This window comes from Bacillus rossius, chromosome 5 (assembly GCF_032445375.1).
Source record: "Bacillus rossius redtenbacheri isolate Brsri chromosome 5, Brsri_v3, whole genome shotgun sequence".
Taxonomy (NCBI): Eukaryota; Metazoa; Arthropoda; class Insecta; order Phasmatodea; family Bacillidae; genus Bacillus; species Bacillus rossius.
In genome coordinates, this window is record NC_086333.1 from 36,931,637 (window position 1) to 36,954,290 (window position 22,654).

Below are 22,654 nucleotides of genomic sequence, written 5' to 3' on the forward strand. Positions count from 1 at the left end.
GCTAAATGTTTTGTTTCATAAAGCTGGTGTTAAAACAAGAAAATGTTTGTACTATAATTTTGTCTGTAAATACAGGTACATGACATACATTCAAATTTAATTTTGTGCTGTTACTGACAGAAAAGACTTTCAGATCAGTTTAAAGCTAGAGACAAAAATTTATAAATAATTTATTGGTTATACATATTTCTAAGCAAAAATACTTAAATAAATTAAATTGGCAAAATTTGTGTACTTTTAAGTACACGTCAGAATCTGTAATGAAAGAATAAGGAGATACGAAGTGTGATATCAATAAGGAAGCATAATTAATTTTCACAATCAAATTGGTCCATATATTTTGTTGCAAATAACTTACTATGTACAATAATAGCATTCATTGAATTTAGATGCTGAGTGATAGAATTTAAGTAACTTTTTTTAAATATTTAACACTTTAACGACGATGAAGGTCGAATACAACCGCTAAAGCTCTGTCTCTGGGGACCAGATCGGTCGTATACGACCGCCACGCACTACTTGTGTGTACGGCCGCACTGAGCCCACACGGCCACCCCTAGCTTAGATACAACCATTAGGGACGTCCGACCGGGTCCCTCGCGACACTGCACAAAGTTTGGGTTCTGAAATTTTTTGTTCTATTTGATTATATGAACCAGTCAATAATTTGATAGTTATTTTGTTCGTTAACGTCTATATGGTTTTTTATTATTTTTATATAATTTTTTTTTTGTGAATAAACATTAACATATTTTATTTTTACAATAACACTTTTATATCATGTACCAAGTATTCATGTTGATGTTTCAATTTTCAAGCTTTGACTTTGAAGGTCAGATCGGTCGTATACGACCGCTACACGCTGTTCGTGATTTCAGCGACACCAAGCCCACACGACCGCTTCAAGCTTATATACAACTACTTGGAACGACTGCTGTGGTCCATCGCGGAACCTCACTCAATTTGTTTTCAGATTTTTATGCTCACTCTATTTTTCTTTTAATTTTATTATATTTCTCTATAATATTTTTATTATTCTTATTACAATAGTCCTAAAACATGAAAAATATGAAATAAAACATTTTCCCAGTAAAATAATAGAGTTCCTTTAGAAAATTGAATTGTTACACTTCTTTTACAAATTTTTTGGCAAAGCTTTATGTTTACAGCAAGAGAAAGGTCGGAAAAATAATTTTTATCACATCTAAAAATATGAAATACGATCTTTGAAAGTACATTTATAAATCGACACATGAAAAAATAATGCATGCAGGCCTATTTCTTACAAAAGTACGAATATTATCACATTATAACAAATGTTCAGTTGCGATGATATGAATGGAAACATTCCAAACAGAAATGTGGTTCAGCTGCACAATCTCTCCAAAATGTTACTACATCTTTTACTTTGTTTTTTGATGTTTCTACCTTGGAGCACTTTGCATAGCATCCTTTGCAGTACTTGCGCACTTTGTCAAATTGACCAGGTTTTTTGTCAAACCTATGCGACTGTAAGGATCAGCGTCTAGATGTAGGAGGTGTGGGGTTTCACATATGTACTTCTGTCTCATTGGGCTTCTTCAACAGTTCCTTTGCTATTTCTTCCTTGAAGACAGTAATGGACAATTTTTTGGTTGCACATAAGTTATATATTATCTGCACATTCAAAAGTGCAGTACCAAAAAGATGTTCAACAGCAAGTTTGTGGTACCATTTTACTGTCCTCCGTAAACTTGTGTTGTATTTTGACATCTGATCTGAAATGTCAATAGATGATTTGCCTTTGTTGTAGTCTAAGATCATTTTTGGCTTCGAAATTTCCTTACCATTTTTTTTCAAAACTTCCATTTCAGTTGTATGTTTAGTGGAAATCATGAGTACATCACGTTTATCTTTCCACTTCAAAATAACAACACCTCGCTCATTTTCTTTGGCAATAACTTCCCCTTTTTTCAACTGTTTACAAATTACTTCCTTCGGATTTCCTTTTCGGTTTTTCCTCAGTGTTCCCAAGAGATGAGCTTTTCTATCCAGAAGACTGTTCGCAAGTTGTAAGCTGGAATAATAATTATCAGTAACTATTGTTCTACCAGCATCAAGTAGTCCTTCAGATAATTTCATTACTATTTTCGTAGGCACCGCTCCACTTGGATCTCTTTCCTTCCCACAGTACACATGCAAATTCCAAGTATAGCCATGTGCACAACACAATTTGAACAACTTGATCCCATACTTACTGGACTTGTTGGAAATATACTGTTTGATCGCCAGTCTCCCTTTGTATGGAACTAATGAGTAATGACTTGTCGATGCACACTGTCTCAGATGGCGTGTAAATGTTTTGAAAATTTGCTATCAATTTTTCAACCAAAGGGGAAATATTGTGTAGTCGGTCACTTTCGACCTGATCCTTGTTATCTGAAAAGTGCCATAGCCTTAGCAGCACTTCAAATCTGTTTCTGCTCATCACTGATGGAATCAAGTCTTTTTGTATAAAATTTCTTGGCTCCAATAACTGCGTATCATTGGTTTTCGAACAAGTCCAATGTAACAAATAATTCCAAGAAATGTCTTCATTTCTCCCACATTAGTTGGGACCCACTTTGGTGTTGATTTACACTGTCCATTACTGAAATTTTGCTCTGCGTATATATTTGTTTGTTTGACCATCATTTATAAAATGTCTTCACTCAAGAACAATTCAAAAATATTAAAGGTGTGATGTCTTCCAATTCCTCATTTACAATAGAATTTATACCAGACTGTGTGCTAAAATTGAACTGTTTATTTCTTTCACTGGGATCAGTCCACTGATAGTCAGGCATAACTGTAGGTTGACTAGTAGACATTCCGGCCTCAACAATAGTGGATTGGATATGGGTAGAGTTTGATGGAGCAGGATCACCGAAGGAAGTTTCAGAAACTCCGATGTTGGCAATAACACATATTTTCTGTTTTTTCGGAAGGGGATCATCACTTTCTGAACAACTGGATGATGAATCATCTCCAGAAACATTGAAGTCAGGATCGCCCGATGCATCGTTGGTTGTAATGGTGTCATTTTCAGAATAAAAAAAAATTACTTACAATGTTATACGAAAAAAAAAAAAGTAATTTTAGGAATACATAATTTGGCAGTAACGGTAATGTAAACAGCTGTTTACTGAACAATGCTGCAAGCTGTATAAACTACATCTTAGTCAACAGTCCCTTTCAATGTCATAAAGATTACCAAAATGTGACTCAACTTCTAGCGAATAAGAGAATTTAGCTGCATGGTAATAGAAAATGCTGCAACATTACCTGTATTGCCAAATTTTCCTCTTATAATTTATGCAACTTACCAGAATCTGAATCCAATTTACATTCTTGAGCTAACTTCAGAATGTGCTGAGTTCGAGATAAGAACTTGTCTGTCATGTTGACTTATTTACACATTATGCACTCACTGGAAGACGTTTGAACACTTTTATAGATAACATCACATGCACTAACTAGAACGAAACTAAAAACACTGATTTGGGGACATTCATTTACATACTGAATGAAAAAAGTGATAAAGTGGGCATGTTTACAATTTCCGGTTCAATTTTCAAGACTATGAGAATGACTGTGTAAGTTGGCTTTTTTGTAAGCTGGTGTATCACTTCGCTGTCTATCTGCAGATGAGACATCACATAGATAGTTTGAAGCCTGGACCAGCTAACAACCTGACACCACAAATATTATGTAACAGTCAGTGTCGCTGTGGTCGACAGAACCAGATAAGTTTCTTTCGGAAACACTCTACCATTACGTAACTTTAAAATAAGATAAAAATGAGAGGGAGATGAGGGGTTGAACATTGCCGTGAGATATCCGTGTTCTCCAATTTCGTTCAGCAGAGCCTAAGAGGCCAAATGTCACGAAAAATGAAGCAAAATTACGATTGGTCGTATACGCCCGCTCTGGTCCTGTAAGAAAATTGAATAATATGAAGTCTCAAGGGCCCACGGCGGGCGTATATGACCGATGCCAAATTTGAAAAAAATGTTATTATTCAATTACACAAAAATGATATAAAATAACAGAAAAAATTGCATTTTACTAGAAAAACAGATTATGCCGAAATTTCTTCGCTGGTCCAGACAAAAATTTGAACATGTGTTCTTGGTCTTTAAAGCGTTAAATTAAGTTTTATTTAATGACTTAACTCGCATTTTAGTGTTAAATGGTGTATTACGGAGTTGTATGGTATACTGACTCATATTTCTGTGTTATTTTGGTTTTAACACAGTTAACAATAAAAGCTTGTCCCTTTTATTTAAACAATTCTGGAATCCCTAAATGCAATGTTCTCTTAGTATTCTCCTATCTTGTTATTACTCATAAATGGTACTGTATTTAAGTTGTGAATAATATCATACTGTATTCAGAAATGTGAAAAGTGACAGTAAAACTTGTTTCCACTTACCCAGGAATGTTCCAATAAAGAAAACGGACAAAGGGACATCAATGATTGGAGACACAATGTTGATGAACCAATTGGGAAGGAAAGGTGTCACCCTCAGAAAAAACATGTAGTTGAATAAGTTGTCTCGATGCCTGTTCACCTGCAAGCAGACCATAGGAAAAACATCTTCTCTGACGAGCACACACAACTACAATAACTATGTTGTTTGCAAGTACTCCATTCCTAAGGAACATACACAGATGAATGGAGCACCGCCTTGGAGCTTGAAAATAAAGACCGGCATAACAGAAGACGGAAGTAAAGGTAAGGTAGTGGAGCTCCTGTGAGGATTTCCCCTTCAATAGTGATAGTTAGCCAGTGAGTTTTACAAGTTGTACAACAATGCTTTAGAACACAACTACAAGCCTACTGCTAAATAACACATACAACTTAACATATTTTCAAATAACTAACACATACAAACCAAACAAACTATAGGTTATGTTTTTAGGGCAGCAAAAAAAAAATCAGTTATCACTACCAGAAGACTGCCAACAATCTAATAGTACACATATTTTCCCCCAACCCATAGGCTACAGTAAGTGACGAGAGCAAAAACATACAAAGGTATTAAAAAATTGTGGCGTATTAATTTATTGGGTGTCAGGGAAAGCCAAAAAAATGTAAATTTGATTTAGGATCATATCCGGAAACGAAACCCTGCAAAGTTACAGGCGTGAACAGTGGCACAAAATTTTAATTCCACGTGCATCAGGACACCAATCCACTAGCTGAGAGGATGCGCGATAACAGCACAGTGACATTTGAACACTCTGCAGGAAGAAGGCGAATAGACAGGTGCAGAAGTTTAGAATTAGCCGTACGCACTAGCGACCAGCAGTCTGGTGTACAGCAACCTTCATAGAATGAAACTCCTAGTTTCAGACAGTTGCTGGTTAAGCAGTATGGTCTACCTGTTCGGTACACTTCTGTTGTGAAAGCAGGCTTGGTAAATATGCACTGCACCTGCTGCAATTCCTTTCGCCTTCCTGTACATCATTAAGTCTGCTGTACTTTTGCTGTTTGTCAAACATGTAATTGCAGCACTGTAATCACTAGAGTCCCGGAAAATTCGCAAATGCGAAATAACCGCGATAAAATGCGAAATGACTCAATAAATGCGATAAAATGCTAAATAAGAGTTTTTCTGCGATAAATGCTAATACAGTGGAACCTCATAATTACGAGTACGGGATACTACGAGGCCTTCGAAGTTACGACAGTTTTGTAATGCACCGTCGATTGGACTACGTAAATCATGCTAAATTAAAATGGCTAGAGTGATTTAAAAGGCATCTTCAAACAAGGAAAAACGCCTGCTGTTAGGAAAAAAAACATTCACGTAGTATTAACACGGACTGATAAGCACCTTTGTGTGTGTTGCTGGGTCTTAGGGTGTGTGCGTGCATGCGTGTGTCTGTGACTTCCTCCCCCTCTCTACAAATTAACAAAGAAGATGGCAGATGCCCTTCCCTTCCACTCCTCTTTCCAACCCTCCGGTGTTTTCCTTTCTTCTCACCACTTACCTCCCCTCCCTGAACAAGCTAGGCGACGGTGACAGCTTTTTTTTTTTGTTGCATCTCGGAGCACGGTCAAGAGAGTGACCATTTCATTCGCGATTAAAACAAAAACTGTTGCAGATACAAAAAAAAATCACAGATACATTTTATATTAGAAATTTAATTTGCTACAACTTTTATTCTATGCGTTTTTTGGGGGTGCGGCGTTTGTCCTAAAATCGTTTGTCCTAAAGCGTTTATCCTAATTTCGTTTGTCCTAAAAATTAGGACAAACGACGTTAGGACAAACAACTTTAGGACAAACGACTTTAGGACAAACGAATTTTAGGACAAACGACGGAACAGCTTCAAAATATTTTTACTCTGAGTTTTAGGACAAACGACTTTAGGACAAACGACATTAGGACAAACGACTTTAGGACAAACGACTTTTAGGACAAACGACGGTTCCAGTATCGATAAATCCTTACTCTGAGTTTTAGGAAAAACGACTTTAGGACAAACGACATTAGGACAAACGACTTTAGGACAAACGACATTAGGACAAACGACATTAGGACAAACGACTTTAGGACAAACGACATTAGGAAAAAAGACTTTAGAACAAATGACTTTAGGACAAACGACTTTTAGGACAAATGATTTTAGGACAAACGACATTATGAAAAACCAAGTTAGGACACATGACTTTAGAACAAAAACTTTGAGTCAAACTATTCTATTTAAAAACCACAGAGCATGTGAGAACTTACAGTAAAAGAAAACGTTTGAAAAAATAATGGTATATACTGGGGAAATACTTTACATTCTATGTAAAAAAAATTCAGCGTTTACATTCGTTACAATTTTTAGACATCTAGGATTGGACGACTACGGTTTCAACGACCTAAATCTATTTTTTTTTTTGCCATCTTGGATCCGCCATATTTAAATAGAGTGCCCCACTCATTATGATGAAATTTTCATCATGACCGCCATATTAAATTTTTCTGTTCCACTGGAGGCCGCCATCTTAGATGCCGTCGACTTTGTTTCTGTTCTTTGTACCTAGATAGCGCCAGCAACGCTCTTGATTTTTTTTGTTCTTCTGTAGGCCGCCATCTTGAATACCGTTGACTTTGTTTCTGCTTGCTGTTTGTTCCTAGAGAGCGCCAGCCTAGCTCTTTATTTTATTTTATTTTTGTTCTTCTGGAGGCAACCATCTTGGATACCATTGACTTTATTTCTGCTGTTTGTTCATAGAGAGCGCCAGCGTCGCTCTGAATCATCACATAAGGTCGATGTTCCATTACCTACCATATTAAATTTAATTTTTTTAACAAAATACATTGGAAGCGCTGTGATTCGAACCATTGATGCTCTGATCTCTAGGTTGGAAAACATACGCCTTTAACCGCACGGCCATCGAGACATTTACCAAACTTAGAATAAAATAAGGTATATATAAAAATAAATTGCATATTCGGACTTGTAATTTTTTTGATTTGAAGTAATAATAGCACCACCTGTTCGAGACAGAACCACCATCATGTATTAAGACGTAACTGTAACAATTATCGTTACGGTCACAATCTTGAATATCCGTAATTGTTTTGTTAGAAGATCGGGAAAAAATTTAAAAATCATTAAAAAATTAATCAATCGAATTAAATAATAATTTTTTTTAAAAAACACCGTTGCACTTTTGGTTACGGTCTCCATCTTGAACATACATAAGTTTAATGCTAGAGATTCGAGAAAAATTCCAAAATTCATCAAACAAATTACTTATTAGAATACTGATTAATTAGTTCGATTCCTGTCCTTGCTTCGAAACTATTAGAGCAAAAAAAAAAAAAAAGATACTTCCTCCACAGAAGCCACCTACAGACTGATCTATCGCCACCAATAGCAAGGTATATATATATCGTCAGCTGGTATGACGACATGTCCGCCATCTTGTCTTCATCCACTGGAGACCACCATCTGGTTTTCGTCTGCTAGAGTTTGCTGATACCATGTTAGTATAATATTCTGTTCACCATAACTTTGTACTCAACTGTTGGCATTGAACTTTGACCTTGACCTTGAAATTTGACTTTTACCTTGACGACCATCATGAATCTGCCATTTTGCGTTCAGTACATGCTACCAGAAGCTACCACCTGCTAGAGGTCATTGCCACCATCTTGTTTTCGTCTGCTGGAGGACACCATCTTGTGCGTGTACTCGTCTTATAGAGTACATTTCCATCATACTTGTCTAAGTTTTACTTGCTAGAGTGCAGTAATCATTTATTATTACTGGAGTGCCTGCCATCTTGAAATTTGGGCGCCATCTTGGAATTGTGTAATTATTTAGCTAGAAATTCTGGAAAAAATTCCAAAATTCATCAAAAAATTCACTCATTAAAGTAATGATTGATTATATCAATTCCCGTTCTTGGTTCGATCCTTGGATGATGCAAAAAATATATTTTATGGAAAAAATAATTATTATAATAAATTATTATCAAAGTCCTAAAGGAGACTTAAAATCATCTATTACCATCATCCTTTAAATGATTATGACCGCCATTTTAGATATTTGTATTTATTGACTTATTAGTTCGGGAAAAATTCCAAAATTCACCAAAAAAAATCACACATTATTTTACATATTGAATCGAAACTATCTTCGATCTATGAACGAAGCTGAAAATAAATTTAATTTAAATACAAGAAAAATGTCAGGTTCGAGAAATAAAACACCGCAAGTTCTTTTACAAACATAATATTTATTACATAATTTATATCCTACTAAAGGATCACTTGCGAAAGCCAGTAATCTTATAAACATTTAGCCCTGCATAGACGTGAAACGACTAATTCTTAGATCCAACAGCTCCAGAGGCTCCAAATGCTCCAAATGCTCCAACAGCTCCAAATGCTACAAAGGCTCCATATGCACCAAATGCTCCAAATGCTCCAACAGCTCCAAATGCTCCAAATGCTCCAAATGCTCCAACAGCTCCAAATGCTCCAAATTCTCCAAATGCTCCAAATGCTACAAATGCTCCAACAGCTCCAAATGCTCCAACAGCTCCAAATGCTCCAAATGTTCCAACAGCATCAAATGCTACTGTTCCGACTTGTGTATATAGTTTGAGACTGTTTAGTGTAGTGTATAGACTTTGAACATTTTAAACTTCCCGCCCTGCAGGGCATTGTGGTTGGTCACTCTGGAGTGGCCAGGAAGTAGGTTGGTGCACCTGCGCACAGGAAGAGGACAGTCGACAGTCTGACAATCAACATGGTGGTGAGTGGACGTTGGTTACTATCGCGACTCGTTTTCAATCGAACTATAGCTGTTTACAAATGTTGCATCCGCTAATTATTGCAGTCCACATCTCTTCGTGCAACATTTTTTGGTCCTCCGGGCCGGATCTGTTCTGGGATTCGTCGTAATTTGGTGGTGTAATCTCGCTTTGTCTCTGCCCATGCGGTACAGTTCGGTACTCGCGCTGTTGTTTCGTCTCGGCGATAAGTTTCGTTACTTTGTTTCGTTGCATTTCGTGTTCTTGTTTTGTGGTGCAAGTGATTTGTCCGTTATCCACGTCATACCTAAGTGAGTTTTCGTTGGGTGTTTACAGACCACTTAGGTACGTTTTGATATGGTGCGATCGCGCACATGGTGTGTCGTCGTTGTGAAATACCGGCAAAATTATCACATCGCAAGTCTCCTATATTGTATGGTGATGCTCTCAATGCTCCGTCAAGTCTTTGTGTTAATTTAGTCGTCGTTGCTGTGGACTCTTAAGGCTGATTATCCACTTCGTTGTTCTGGAATGGGCATCTGTTTATTGTTTGCTTTGCTGGTATGGGACTCCCAGGTACCTTGCGTCGTTCCGCTGTTCTGTGCTTGAGATTTTCGTAATTATTTGTAGAGGTTATAGTTTTCAGTTGTAGTGGTGCCCTAACCTCACATATTAAGTCTCGTGACGTCTTTGCCACGATGGCGGCCGTACGGGCGGCAATGGTTCGACTTAAGTTGACGGAAGGTCGCATGAAGAGAGCTCATGACCTTGCACAAGTCGTACGCATTGACCCAGCCAAGCAGGGCTTGTTCTTGGCCACGGTACGAGACCTTGCTCAGCTCCGCGATCATTTTGATGCAGACTATGTCACAGTTGAGGCCGCATCTGACACTCTCGACGAGTTCAATTTGGACGACCATGCTGCTCGCATGAATGAATTTGAAGCTAAATATTTTGATGTGATAGCCGTATTTGACAGCTTGTCAGGTCCATCTTCCAGTGACTCGCCGCCCCCGACCGGTCCGAGCACCAGTCCTCGTGTAGCACTTCCTAAGATAACACTGCCTAGTTTTGATGGTGACCAGAGGCAATGGCTGAACTTTGCCAATTTGTTCTCCACACTTATTATCAACAATCGTGATGTCTCCCCGATTGAACAACTTGCGTACCTGAAAACCTCCTTACAGGGTGAGGCACTTGGGATGGTTCAGGCGCTGCCCATGACAGCTGCCAACTTCCGTGTGGCGTGGGATTTGTTGACTAACCGCTACGAAAACAAGCGTCTTGCTGTGAGCATACACGTTGAGGCATTGTTACAAGCACCAGTTGCATCACTAGACAATCCTAAATCCTTAAGACATCTGTTATCGGTTATTACCGAAAACATTTCTGCTTTAAAGGCCATGAATGTTCCAGTCAATCACTGGAATTTGATACTGCTTCCAATTCTTTGTAAATGTTTAGACAATGTGTTGCGCACTAAGTGGGAAATGACTTTATCTAATGAATTCCCCACCCTCCGTGACTTCATAGCATTCCTTGAGAAGCACTGCAATGCGCATGAGGCAGTATGTTCATCCCGACCTAACTCTAGATCCGTACCGGCACCCAGGTGGAAGCCACAACCACTGCCTAGAGGGACGCCTAGTCGCATGCAGACGTCTAAGTGTTTGGTGAGTTCCCAGCAGGTGTGCGTTGTGTGCGGAGGTCCGCACAACCTGTATTCATGTTCACAGTTTTTGCAGCAAGACCCTGCAGATCGTTACACTGTTGTGAAGGAACATAGGCTCTGCATAAACTGTCTGGCCGCTTCTCATCAGGCCAAGCATTGTCCCTCAAAATCTGCTTGTCGCCGCTGTGGAGTGCGGCACCATTCGTTGTTACACTTCAATCGAGCTGCTGAGCCTAATGGAGCTGAAGATAATGTGGATACTACCCTGTCTACCCATGAAGAATCCAGTGCAATAGTTTCTGCTGTTACTCCAGTAATGAAGCTGGCATCTAAGACAATTCTGTTATCTACTGCTCAGGTACATGTTTTACTTACTGCGTCTGGAGCACGTGTTGCCGTTCGTGCATTACTGGATACGGCCAGCCAGGCTAGTTTCATTTCTGAACACTGTCTTCAAACATTAGGATTACCTCGTCGAAGAACTGGCTTATCGGTACATGGGTTGTCCAACACCCCGGTTACTGTTGCCAAATCGTACACCTCAGTTGTAATCTCACCCATTGATAGTGATATTCACTTTGCTATTGATGTATTTGTGCTTCCAAGGATAACGAATCAATTGCCCAGTACGCCATTGTCCTCGGAGGTACGTAAGGCCGTGAGTCATCTCAAACTTGCTGACCCGACCTTTGATACACCTGGTCCGATTGATCTGCTCATCGGTGCTGATTTACTCCCTCGTCTTCTAACAGGGGGCAAACGCGAGGGCTACCCTGCAGCCTTGGAGTCGCTCATGGGATGGGTCTTGATGGGTCCTGTAGAGTCCCAGTGTCCCACTGCTAAGGCCTTTTGTGTCTCTCTTCTCACCGTTCCGGCATTACCCGACATTATAAACCGGTTCTGGGAACTAGAGGAGTTTCCCCCCACTAAACATCAGTCACCAGAGGACATTCAATGTGAAGAGCATTTTGTGTGCACCCACTCACGAGATCACTTAGGCAAATACACTGTGTCCTTGCCATTTTGTTCTGAAACACAAAAGTTTGGGATCAGTAGGCCACAGGCAGTTAACCGTTTGCTTCGTGTGGAGACTCGCCTTCAGAAGGATCCAAAATTACATCAGCTCTATTGTGATTTCATGCAAGATTATTTGGATAAGGGACACATGGAGGCTATCAAGTCACCTGCGGGCACATCGTCGCAAACGTACTATCTCCTGCATCACTGTGTGGTCAAACCAGAGAGTTCGACAACAAAACTCACAGTAGTTTTTGACGCATCCGCGAAGGATTCGTCGGGGACCTCATTGAACGATGCCTTGCTGACAGGTCCTAAACTTCAAAAGGAGATTATAAATGTCATGTTATCCTTCAGACTACATACCATTGTCTTCACTGCGGACATCTAGCAGATGTATCGCCAAATACAAATGCATTCAGACTGCTGGGATCTCCAAGGAATTGTGTGGCGTTTCTCGGACAACGATCCCATTCAAGATTTTCGCTTGAAAACAGTTACCTATGGCGTTGCTCCGGCTCCCTTCTTGGCACTTCGTACCTTACAACAGTTGGCTGATGATGAGAAAGAGAAGTATCCATTGGCATCAAAGGTTTTGACTACTGATGTGTATGTTGACGATGTGGTCACTGGCTCCCACTCCCTTGAGTCGGCGCTAACGCTTCAACGGGAGGTGATAGACTTATTGGCCAGCGGAGGTTTTCAGTTACGGAAATTTGTCAGCAATCATCCGGCGCTTCTAGATTGGCTGCCTCCTGAAGACGTCGAGATGTCGCAATCTCTGTCGTTGGACAATGGAAACGGGTATGCTGTGAAGGTCCTTGGGGTGGAATGGAATCCAACCGCTGATACCTTTTCGTATAAGACACAACGTAGCACCAATCCTGCGACCAAACGAAACATCCTGTCGGCTGTCGCCTGAATCTTTGACCCACTTGGATGGCTTACTCCTCTGCTCATGTTTTCAAAACATCTGATCCAAACACTTTGGTTGAAGCAGCTGGACTGGGATGATGTACCATCATTGGATATTGTACACTCTTGAAATCAGTTCAATCGTGAACTTCCTGTATTGTCATCCCTCGCCATTCCGAGACTCGTTAAGGAACCCCAAGGTTGCTCATACCAATTTCATGGCTTTTGTGACAGTTCTGAGGTTGGCTATGCTGCGGTATTATACTTACGTGTCAGTGGACCAGGATTAGAAGTTACTACACATCTCATCGCTGCGAAATCAAAGGTGGCGCCAGTGAAAGTTGTGTCTCTGCCTCATCTTGAGCTGTGTGGGGCACTGTTATTGGCCCGTCTGCTGCACCATGTTACCAAATTGTATGCAGAGGTCAACCCGTCATCAGTAGTGGCCTGGACGGACTCTCAGGTGGTAATCGCATGGTTGCACACATCGCCCCATCAGCTTAAGACTTTCGTCACTAACCGAGTTAGCGAGATACAGAATCTTACTTCTGCAACAATTTGGAAGCATGTTAAGTCCGAGCAAAACCCTGCAGATTGTGCCTCCCGAGGTTTGCTGCCCGCTCAGTTAATCACACATCCATTGTGGTGGTCTGGGCCACCATGGTTGCGAGAGCCAGAAGAGTTGTGGCCATCTGGTCTGACAACCAATGAGTCGCTTGATCCAGGTGTGTTGCAAGAGCACAGGCTTCATGCCCTTATGGTTGTTCCTTGTACCGAAGACCTAGCTGCCCTTATCTCACGATTCAGTCGTTTAACCAAACTTCTGCGGGTACTTGCCTACGTTCTTCGTTTCAGTCATAACATTAGAGTTTCAGTGGCATCTTGCATGACGGGGAATCTGACCACTGCAGAGTTGGATAAGGCTCTACAATTGTGTATTCGTCATGTCCAGTCTGTTGTGTTCGATAAGGACTTATCTGCCCTGAAGAAGGGTCAACGCCTATCACCACAGCTTCGAAAACTTGCCCCCTTCCTGGACAGGTCTGGGTTGTTGAGAGTAGGGGGTAGATTACATCATTCTAGTTTGCCGTTTGGTCAGAAACATCCCCTCTTACTTCTGAAAAAACTCTTCTTGACAGAGCTGATCATTAGGCACTGTCATAACCAAAATGGCCACCCTGGACTGCAGGCTCTGCAGGGAATCCTCAGAGAGCAATATTGGATCCTAGGTGACAAGCAGGCCATCTCTCATTGCGTGCGGCATTATATCCGATGTTTCCGGGCCAAACCAGTGTCCTGTCAACCAGCGATGGGCAACCTCTCTGCTATGCGAGTTCAACAGGTCAAGCCGTTTCTTAGAACAGGAGTTGATTATGCAGGGCCTTTTGTTATTAAGTCCAGTTGTCTGCGGAAAGCACCTCGCCAGAAGGCCTATTTATGTTTGTTTGTGTGTTGTGCTACAAAGGCCGTACACTTGGAGCTAGTGTCATACCTATCCACGAGTGCCTTTTTGGCTGCCTATAAGCGATTTATCGTTCGGAGAGGTAGGGTTTCCGATATATTTAGTGATTGTGGAACGAATTTTGTTGGGGCAAGCAACCATCTAACAGAGTTGCAGCAGCTGCTAGGCTCTTCAGATCATCAAGCTGCTGTGACAGACACTTTCTCATTCTATGGTACATCCTGGCACTTCATTCCGCCTGCTGCCCCCCACTTTGGTGGTCTGTGGGAAGCTGGGGTTAAGTCGGCAAAGACCCAGTTGAGAAGGGTCATTGGTGATCAGGTGTTAACCTTTGAAGAACTCTATACTGTTCTAGTTTAAGTGGAGGCAGTATTGAATTCGAGGCCACTTTGCCCTGTGAGCTCTGACCCCCATGACCTCAGTGCCTTGACTCCTGGACATTTTTTGACATTTGCACCGTTGGTAGCAGCCCCTGAGCGCGTGCTTCCAGATACGCCCCTGCCACCTGCCCAGCGTTGGTTGTTGGTTCAACAAATTCATCAAAACTTCTGGCGTCGTTGGAGTAGAGACTACCTCCACACTCTACAGCAGCGGGTAAAATGGCAGGTCTCAGGATCTTGCCTTATACCAGACCAGATGGTGTTGGTGAAGGATGACCGTCTGCCCCCGCTACAGTGGCAACTTGGTCGCATCATTGAGCTTCACCCTGGTGCAGATGGGGTTCCCCGCGTGGCCACCGTTCGTACCAGTAAAGGGACAGCTAAACGCACGGCAGTGAAGCTCTGACCCCTGCCATGTGATTTATTGAAGTAACCTCGTTACTTCAAGGTGGCCGGGATGTTCCGACTTGTGTATATAGTTTGAGACTGTTTAGTGTAGTGTATAGACTTTGAACATTTTAAACTTCCCGCCCTGCAGGGCATTGTGGTTGGTCACTCTGGAGTGGCCAGGAAGTAGGTTGGTGCACCTGCGCACAGGAAGAGGACAGTCGACAGTCTGACAATCAACATGGTGGTGATTGGACGTTGGTTACTATCGCGACTCGTTTTCAATCGAACTATAGCTGTTTACAAATGTTGCATCCGCTAATTATTGCAGTCCACATCTCTTCGTGCAACAGCTACAAAGGCTCCAAATACACCAAATGCTCAAACAGCTCCAAATGCTCCAAATGCTAAAACAGCTCAAAATGCTCCAAATGCTCCAACAGCTCCAAATGCTCCAAATGCTCCAAATGCTCCAACTGATTTCAATTACTTTTTTTATCGAACTTTACATGATTACATGTATGACTTTATTAGTATACATTTTGGATGTCAGTGGTAACTTTTTACACCTTTAAGTTATAAATTTATTTAGAAATGAGCTTTCGAAAAATGATAAAAGACATTTTTAAAAAATCTTAATTTTTCTTCAAGTTTATACACATGCAATTAATAAAAACCATTATTTTATGTAGCCAGCTTCCCTCAGTTATTTAAGTAGGAAGGATTTTTCTTTGATGGTCGAATAGTTTCCTGCACAAAGTGAACCATGCAGAAGTCTTAGCCTGTCAACCAATATGTTAGAATGTTCCCATGAGGTATAATCAATCTCTCTGCTACGTTCATCTTCCTTGTATGTTCATAATAAATATGATTATCCCTGGTGTCTTCTGTTTCAACACCAACCACAAGGTCACTTTCGTCATCGAACCAGTGATTATCACAAGCTTGATTAGGATAATTTATTTTGTGCCGGAAATTAGTCATTTCGTCACCTTTTTTTAATTTTTCTATAATTTAATTTTTTTTGTTGAAAATCTTATTTTTTAAATTTATCTGGTTGTTAAGGGGGTGATTCTCTCTTTGTTAGGCCGGTGTACGCCACGTGTTTAAACTTTGTGCCAGTGGACCGAAGACCCCTTACCCAGGGGGCCTATCTGATATTTTGCTTTCAAATGTGGACGTGGGTAGCCCGGTTGAAATTTCTCTCGCCTGCAGTCACGTCCCGAGTTTGTAATTTTATTTCTCTTCATGAACAAAATTGCATAGAGCAGCTTCTGGGCTGCAAGCTGCTACTTCTTAGAGGCCTGCTGAGAATAGCAAGTCTCATCACGAATGGGTCTCCAGTGTACCTGTGTTCTTACCTTAGTGGCTATTTCTGTCCCCCCCTTCCTCTCTCTCCACCTCACCTTAGTTCTGAATAATCAAGTCGGGAGCAGTGACCTGACGTGAACTTAGCCAAGACGATGGGCTAATTCAAGGACTTTCTCCCTGGTCTCACAGAGACGTCCACGACATCTAGCGGCAGAAAAAGTAACCGCGGGCCTGGTCGCCAGCGTGTAGAGCACACCCTCGTGACACCTGGTGGCAAGTCAGCTCTCCGCCTCTGTTAGTTCCCCTTTACGCCAATAGAAAGCAGTGCCGCGGCGCCATAAGGCACTATGTTTCTTCTCGCGGCCTGTAGAAGTCGATTGTTTGTTGCCTTCTGTACTTGCCGGTAGAGAGTGCGCATGTCGTGTCTTTTCACGACCGCCTCGGACTCCTTCGCATGTTTTCGGCCATGAGCCGAACCTTCCCCCTCTTTTTTCCTAGGGCCGACCACCCGATTTAATTAGTAGCTTTGACCGTCATCGCCGGGACTCAGTAGTCTGACCTCGGCTGTTGACCACGTCTTCTCGGCGTCCTCTGCGCTAAGAGGCTTTTCGCGGGAACGACGATTTTCGGTTGCATAAAAGATGTAGTCAGGTGTTTAAGGAATGTGATCCCATTTGTACAGTAGCCAGGCAGATGTAGTTTTTAAAAAAAGTAATGTGTAGTTAAAAATTTTTTTTTTTTTATTCTTTAAAAATTTGTTTTCCTAACGCGCATCCACGATTTCTCGGTGCGCGTCATCCTGATGACGGCGCGAGACACCTGGGAGGCCCTGTTTCCACACCCTTTTTGGTGAGTAATTCATTTATTTTCCTCCCCATATTCCCGTTTGTTGGCCCATCACGCCGACTGTGTATGACTGTCTGGAAGCAGGTCTATTTCGTTTTGAATTTGACTTGTGTTTCAGACAGGTTCCAAGTTTTTGAGGAGAGAAATTGCTCTCCGCATGATCTTCGGGACCTCCAGCTGATTTTCCCCTTTAGAAGAGTTTTCGTACGGTCCGACGTCATCCTGGGAAGACCCGGGTGATAAGTGCTATATATATTTTCCGCTTGCATAAAAGGAACTAAATTCATTAAAAAGATACCAGCGAGCAGTGCTTTAAGAACGTTATCCTCAAGAACATGTAAAATCAAGAAAACTAATATGTATGTAATCGCTGGGAGAATTATATTTTGGTGCTATACTTGAAATTTTGTTAATGTAATCATTTCTTTGTTAAGGTGTAATATGTATTGTTTAAAATAATGTAGGGGCTTTCCCTTAACTTTGTTAATTACTAAGATCTTTATTATCATGTCGAAATAATGCTAAAACAAAACCTCTTAATAATAAACCAGGAAAACCTAGAGACCAAATTATTTATATAGTGTATTTATTTGTCATATACCTTCTTCTACATAACAATCCACGAACTCCCAAGGTACTATAGTGCAGGAAGTGTAAATTTTGTCTTGTTCACCACCTCGTGTCCCCTCTGGTAATTAACTTTAATTTTCTTAATATTTTGCCCAGCAGTTTCCAAGGTGTTTTTAATTATTTTAAAATAATATAGTTTTTGGGAACGAGGGGCGTTACAATTTTATTACGTCATTTCCATCGTTTTGATCTCAAGCCACCATCACTGTCTTTGCTCTTGACCGCTTAAGGTGCTTCAGCACAGTACTCAATTATGTCAGCATCACAAGCTGATCAGGAAATTAATTTTATTACATCGTTTCCGTCGTTTAGGTCTCAAGCCACCATCACAGTCTTCGCTCTTGCATGATTTAGGTGCTTCAGCATAGTACTCATTCATGTCAGCATCACACGCTTGATCAGGATAATTTATTTTATTACGACGTTTCCATCGTTTTGGTCTCAGGCCGCCATCACAGTCTTCGATCTTGACCGCTTTAGGTGCTTCAGCACAGTACTCAATCATGTCAGCCTTAGATTTGTCAGCACAGTCATCGATCATGTCAGCCTCAGATGTGTCACCACAATCTTCAATCATGTCAGCTTCAGATGATTCATCACAGTCTTCGGTCTTGTCAGCTTCAGGTGGTTCTCCATCTTTCACATTTTCATGGAGACGACTAGATATTGATGTAAATATCTTTTATTTCTAATGAGGTTGCTACTTTCATCGTTTTTTTTTTTTTTTGAAATTATTGTCTTGATCTATATAAGTATTTTTGGCATTAGCTTTTTTACATTCTTCATAATCATTATTGTCGTCTAATATTCTGCCTTCGTTCCTCATCCACGTTGTTGGAGCACAGTCTTTGTTATCTTTATTCATCTTAGTTGTACAGTTCTTGCAATGTCTATCCAAGTAATATCTTCAACCAAAGGATTTATGACACTGACTGCAATTATATGGTTTTTGACAAGGACCCAAATTATACTCCTTCTCTCATGTCGTTTAGCATTCTTTCTCAAGGTAAACACCTTGCTGCAGTATCTACAGTGATGTCGTTTTGATACAGCTACAGGCAACGAACCAGGGTACATGTTAGATTCTGCGACTAATGGCAGATGCAAACTAAGAGTTTTAAATTAAAACCATTACTTAAACAGAATTTTTTAAATATTTCGTCAGCGAGAGTTAAAATATCTAATGCAAAAGTACTGGTTGTCAGTAGTTATGCTTTTCAACAACAGATGATGCCACGTGTTGCTGCAGGTAAATAATATTTATTTATTTTATGCGGGATGCGGATGTTCACTAACGATCGCAAAAGAAGGATGGCTTTGCTAGACTCCAATGAGAAGGAAGTTTGTTCATCCAGTTAGTGTTTCTCAGATTTCTCAGGGCATATTATTATTTGACTGAATAATGAATTTTTTAAATTCCACCTGATAAAAATATTGCAAGTGGTGATTTAGTAGCAGAAATTCACTAATTAAATTTAACCTTTAAATAAAATGACATGTCTCATTAAGAGCAAAACTCCTTCATGGAGAGATCGGTTTCTCAGAAATAACCAGAAGCACTTGGAGAAACCACAGGAATGATCGCAAGCACACGGAAAAAAACTATCAAAATATTGACAAGAATAATTAGGAGCACATGGAGAAAACCATCATAATATTGACATGGATAATCGGGAGCACACGGAGAAAACCACCACACATTTTCTACCTGCTTATGACAGTCATACACAGTCGGCGCGAAAGGCCAACAAACGGGAATATGGGGAGGAAAAAAAAATGGATTACTCACCAAACAGGGTGTGGAAACAGGGCCTCCGAGGTGTCTCGTGCCGACGTCAGGATGACGCGCACCGAGAAATCGCGGATGCACATTAGGAAAAAAAAATTTTAAAGAATAAAGAAATAAAAATTTTAACTACACATGACATTTTCTAAAAACTACATCTGCCTGGCTACTGTACAAATGGGATCACATCCCTTAAGCAACTGGCTAAATCTTTTATTCAACCGAAAATCGCCATTCCCGCGAAAAGCCTCTTAGCGCAGAGGACGCCGAGAAGATGTGGTCAGCAGCCGAGGTCAGATTACTGAGTCCTGGCGATGACGGTCAAAGCTACTAATTAAATCGGGTGGTCAGCCCTAGGAAAAAAGAGGGGGAAGGTTCGGCTCATGGCCGAAAACATGCGAAGGAGTCCGAGGCGGTCGTGAAAAGACACGACATGCGCACTCTCTACCGGCAAGTACAGAAGGCAACAAACAATCGACTTCTACAGGCCACGAGAAGAAACATAGTGCCTTATGGCGCCGCGGCACTGCTTTCTATTGGCGTAAAGGGGAACTACCTGAGGCGGTGATCTGACTTGCCACCAGGTGTCACGAGGGTGTGCTCTACACGCTGGCAACCAGGCCCGCGGTTACTTTTTCTGCCGCTAGATGTCGTGGACGTCTCTGTAAGACCAGGGAGAAAGTCCTTGAATTAGCCCATCGTCTTGGCTAAGTTCACGTCAGGTCACTGCTCCCGACTTGATTTCTCAGAACTAATGGTGGTGGAGAGAGAGGAAGGGGGGACAGAAATAGCCACTAAGGTGGGAACACAGGTAAACTGGAGACCCATTCGTGACGAGACTTGCTATTCTCAGCAGGCCTCTAAGAAGTAGCAGCTTTAAGCCCAGAAGCTGCTCTATGCAATTTTGGTCATGAAGAGAAATAAAATTACAAACTCTAAACGTGACTGCAGGCGAGAGAAATTTCAACCGGGCTACCCACGTCCACATTTGACAGCAAAATATCAGATAGGCCCCCTGGGAAAGGGGTCTTTGGTCCACTGGCACAAAATTTAAACACGTGGCGTACACCGGCCTAACAAAGTGTAAATCACCCCCTTAACAACCAGATAAATTAAAAAAATAAGATTTTCAACAAAAAAAATTAAATTATAGAAAAATTAAAAAAAGGCGACGAAATGCCTAATTTCCGGCACAAAATAAATTATCCTAATCAAGCTTGTGATAATCACTGGTTCGATGACGAAAGTGACCTTGTGGTTGGTGTTGAAACAGAAGACACCAGGGATAATCATATTTATTATGAACATACAAGGAAGATGAACGTAGCAGAGAGATTGATTATACCTCATGGGAAGATCCTAACATATTGGTTGACAGGCTAAGACTTCTACATGGTTCGCTTTGTGCAGGAAACTATTCGAGCATCAAAGAAATATCCTTCATACTTAAATAACTGAGGGAAGCTGGCTACATAAAATAATGGTTTCCATTAATTGCATGTGTATAAACTTGAAGAAAAATTAAGATTTTTAAAAAATGTATTTTAACATTTCTCGAAAGCTCATTTCTAAATAAATTTATAACTTAAAGGTGTAAAAAAGTCACCACTGACATCCAAAATGTATACTTATAAAGTCATGCATGTAATCATGTCAAGTTCGATAAAAAATGTAATTGAAATCAGTTGGAGCATTTGGAGCATTTGGAGCTGTTGGAGCATTTGGAGCATTTGGTGCATTTGGAGCCTTTGTAGCATTTGGAGCTGTTGGAGCATTTGGAGCATTTGGAGCATATGGAGCTGATGGAGCTGTTGGAGCTGTTGGAGCTGTTAGAGCATTTGGATCATTTGGAGCAGTTGGAGCTGTTGGAGCTAAGAATTAGTCGTTTCACGTCTATGCAGGGCTAAATGTTTATAAGATTTCTGGCTTTCGCAAGTGATCCTTTAGTAGGATATAAATTATGTAATAAATATTATGTTTGTAAAAGAACTTGCGGTGTTTTATTTCTCGAACCTGACATTTTTCTGGTATTTAAATTAAATTTATTTTCAGCTTCGTTCATAGATCGAAGAAAGTTTCGATTCAATATGTAAAATAATGTGTGATGTTTTTCGGTGAATTTTGGAATTTTTCCCGAACTAATAAGTCAATAAATACAAATATCTAAAATGGCGGTCATAATCATTTAAAGGATGATGGTAATAGATGATTTTAAGTCTCCTTTAGGACTTTGATAATAATTTATTATAATAATTATTTTTTCCATAAAATATATTTTTTGCATCATCCAAGGATTGAACCAAGAACGGGAATTGATATAATCAATCATTACTTTAATGAGTGAATTTTTTGATGAATTTTGGAATTTTTTCCAGAATTTCTAGCTAAATAATTACACAATTCCAAGATGGCGCCCAAATTTCAAGATGGCAGGCACTCCAGTAATAATAAATGATTACTGCACTCTAGCGGGTAAAACTTAGACAAGTATGATGGTAATGTACTCTATAAGACGAGTACATGCACAAGATGGTGTCCTCCAGCAGACGAAAACAAGATGGTGGCAATGACCTCTAGCAGGTGGTAGCTCCTGGTAGCATGTACTGAACGCAAAATGACGGATCCATGATGGTCGTCAAGGTAAAAGTCAAATTCCAAGGTCAATGTCAAATTTCAAGGTCAAGGTCAAATTTCAAGGTCAAGGTCAAGGTCAAATTTCAAGGTCAAAGTTCAATGCCAACAGTTGAGTACAAAGTTATGGTGAACAGAATATTATACTAACATGGTATCAGCAAACTCTAGCAGACGAAAACAATATGTGGTCTCCAGCGGATGAAGACAAGATGGCGGACATGTCGTCTTACCATCTGACGATATATATATATACCTTGCTATTGGTGGCGGTAGATAAAGTGTAGGTGGCTTCTGTGGAGGAAGGATCTGTTTTTTTTTGCTCTAATAG

General features: G+C 40.5%; 1 protein-coding gene across 2 annotated transcripts in view; it reads right to left on the bottom strand.

Moving 5' to 3' along the window:
* Positions 1-22,654, bottom strand: part of LOC134531706 (transmembrane protein 41B) — a 47,110-nt gene that overhangs the window by 14,006 nt on the left and 10,450 nt on the right. For both annotated transcript variants that reach the window (XM_063367520.1, XM_063367521.1), the window contains exon 5: positions 4,454-4,592. In XM_063367520.1, coding sequence (XP_063223590.1) covers positions 4,454-4,592 — 139 coding nt within the window. The remainder of the gene's footprint in view (positions 1-4,453; positions 4,593-22,654) is intronic.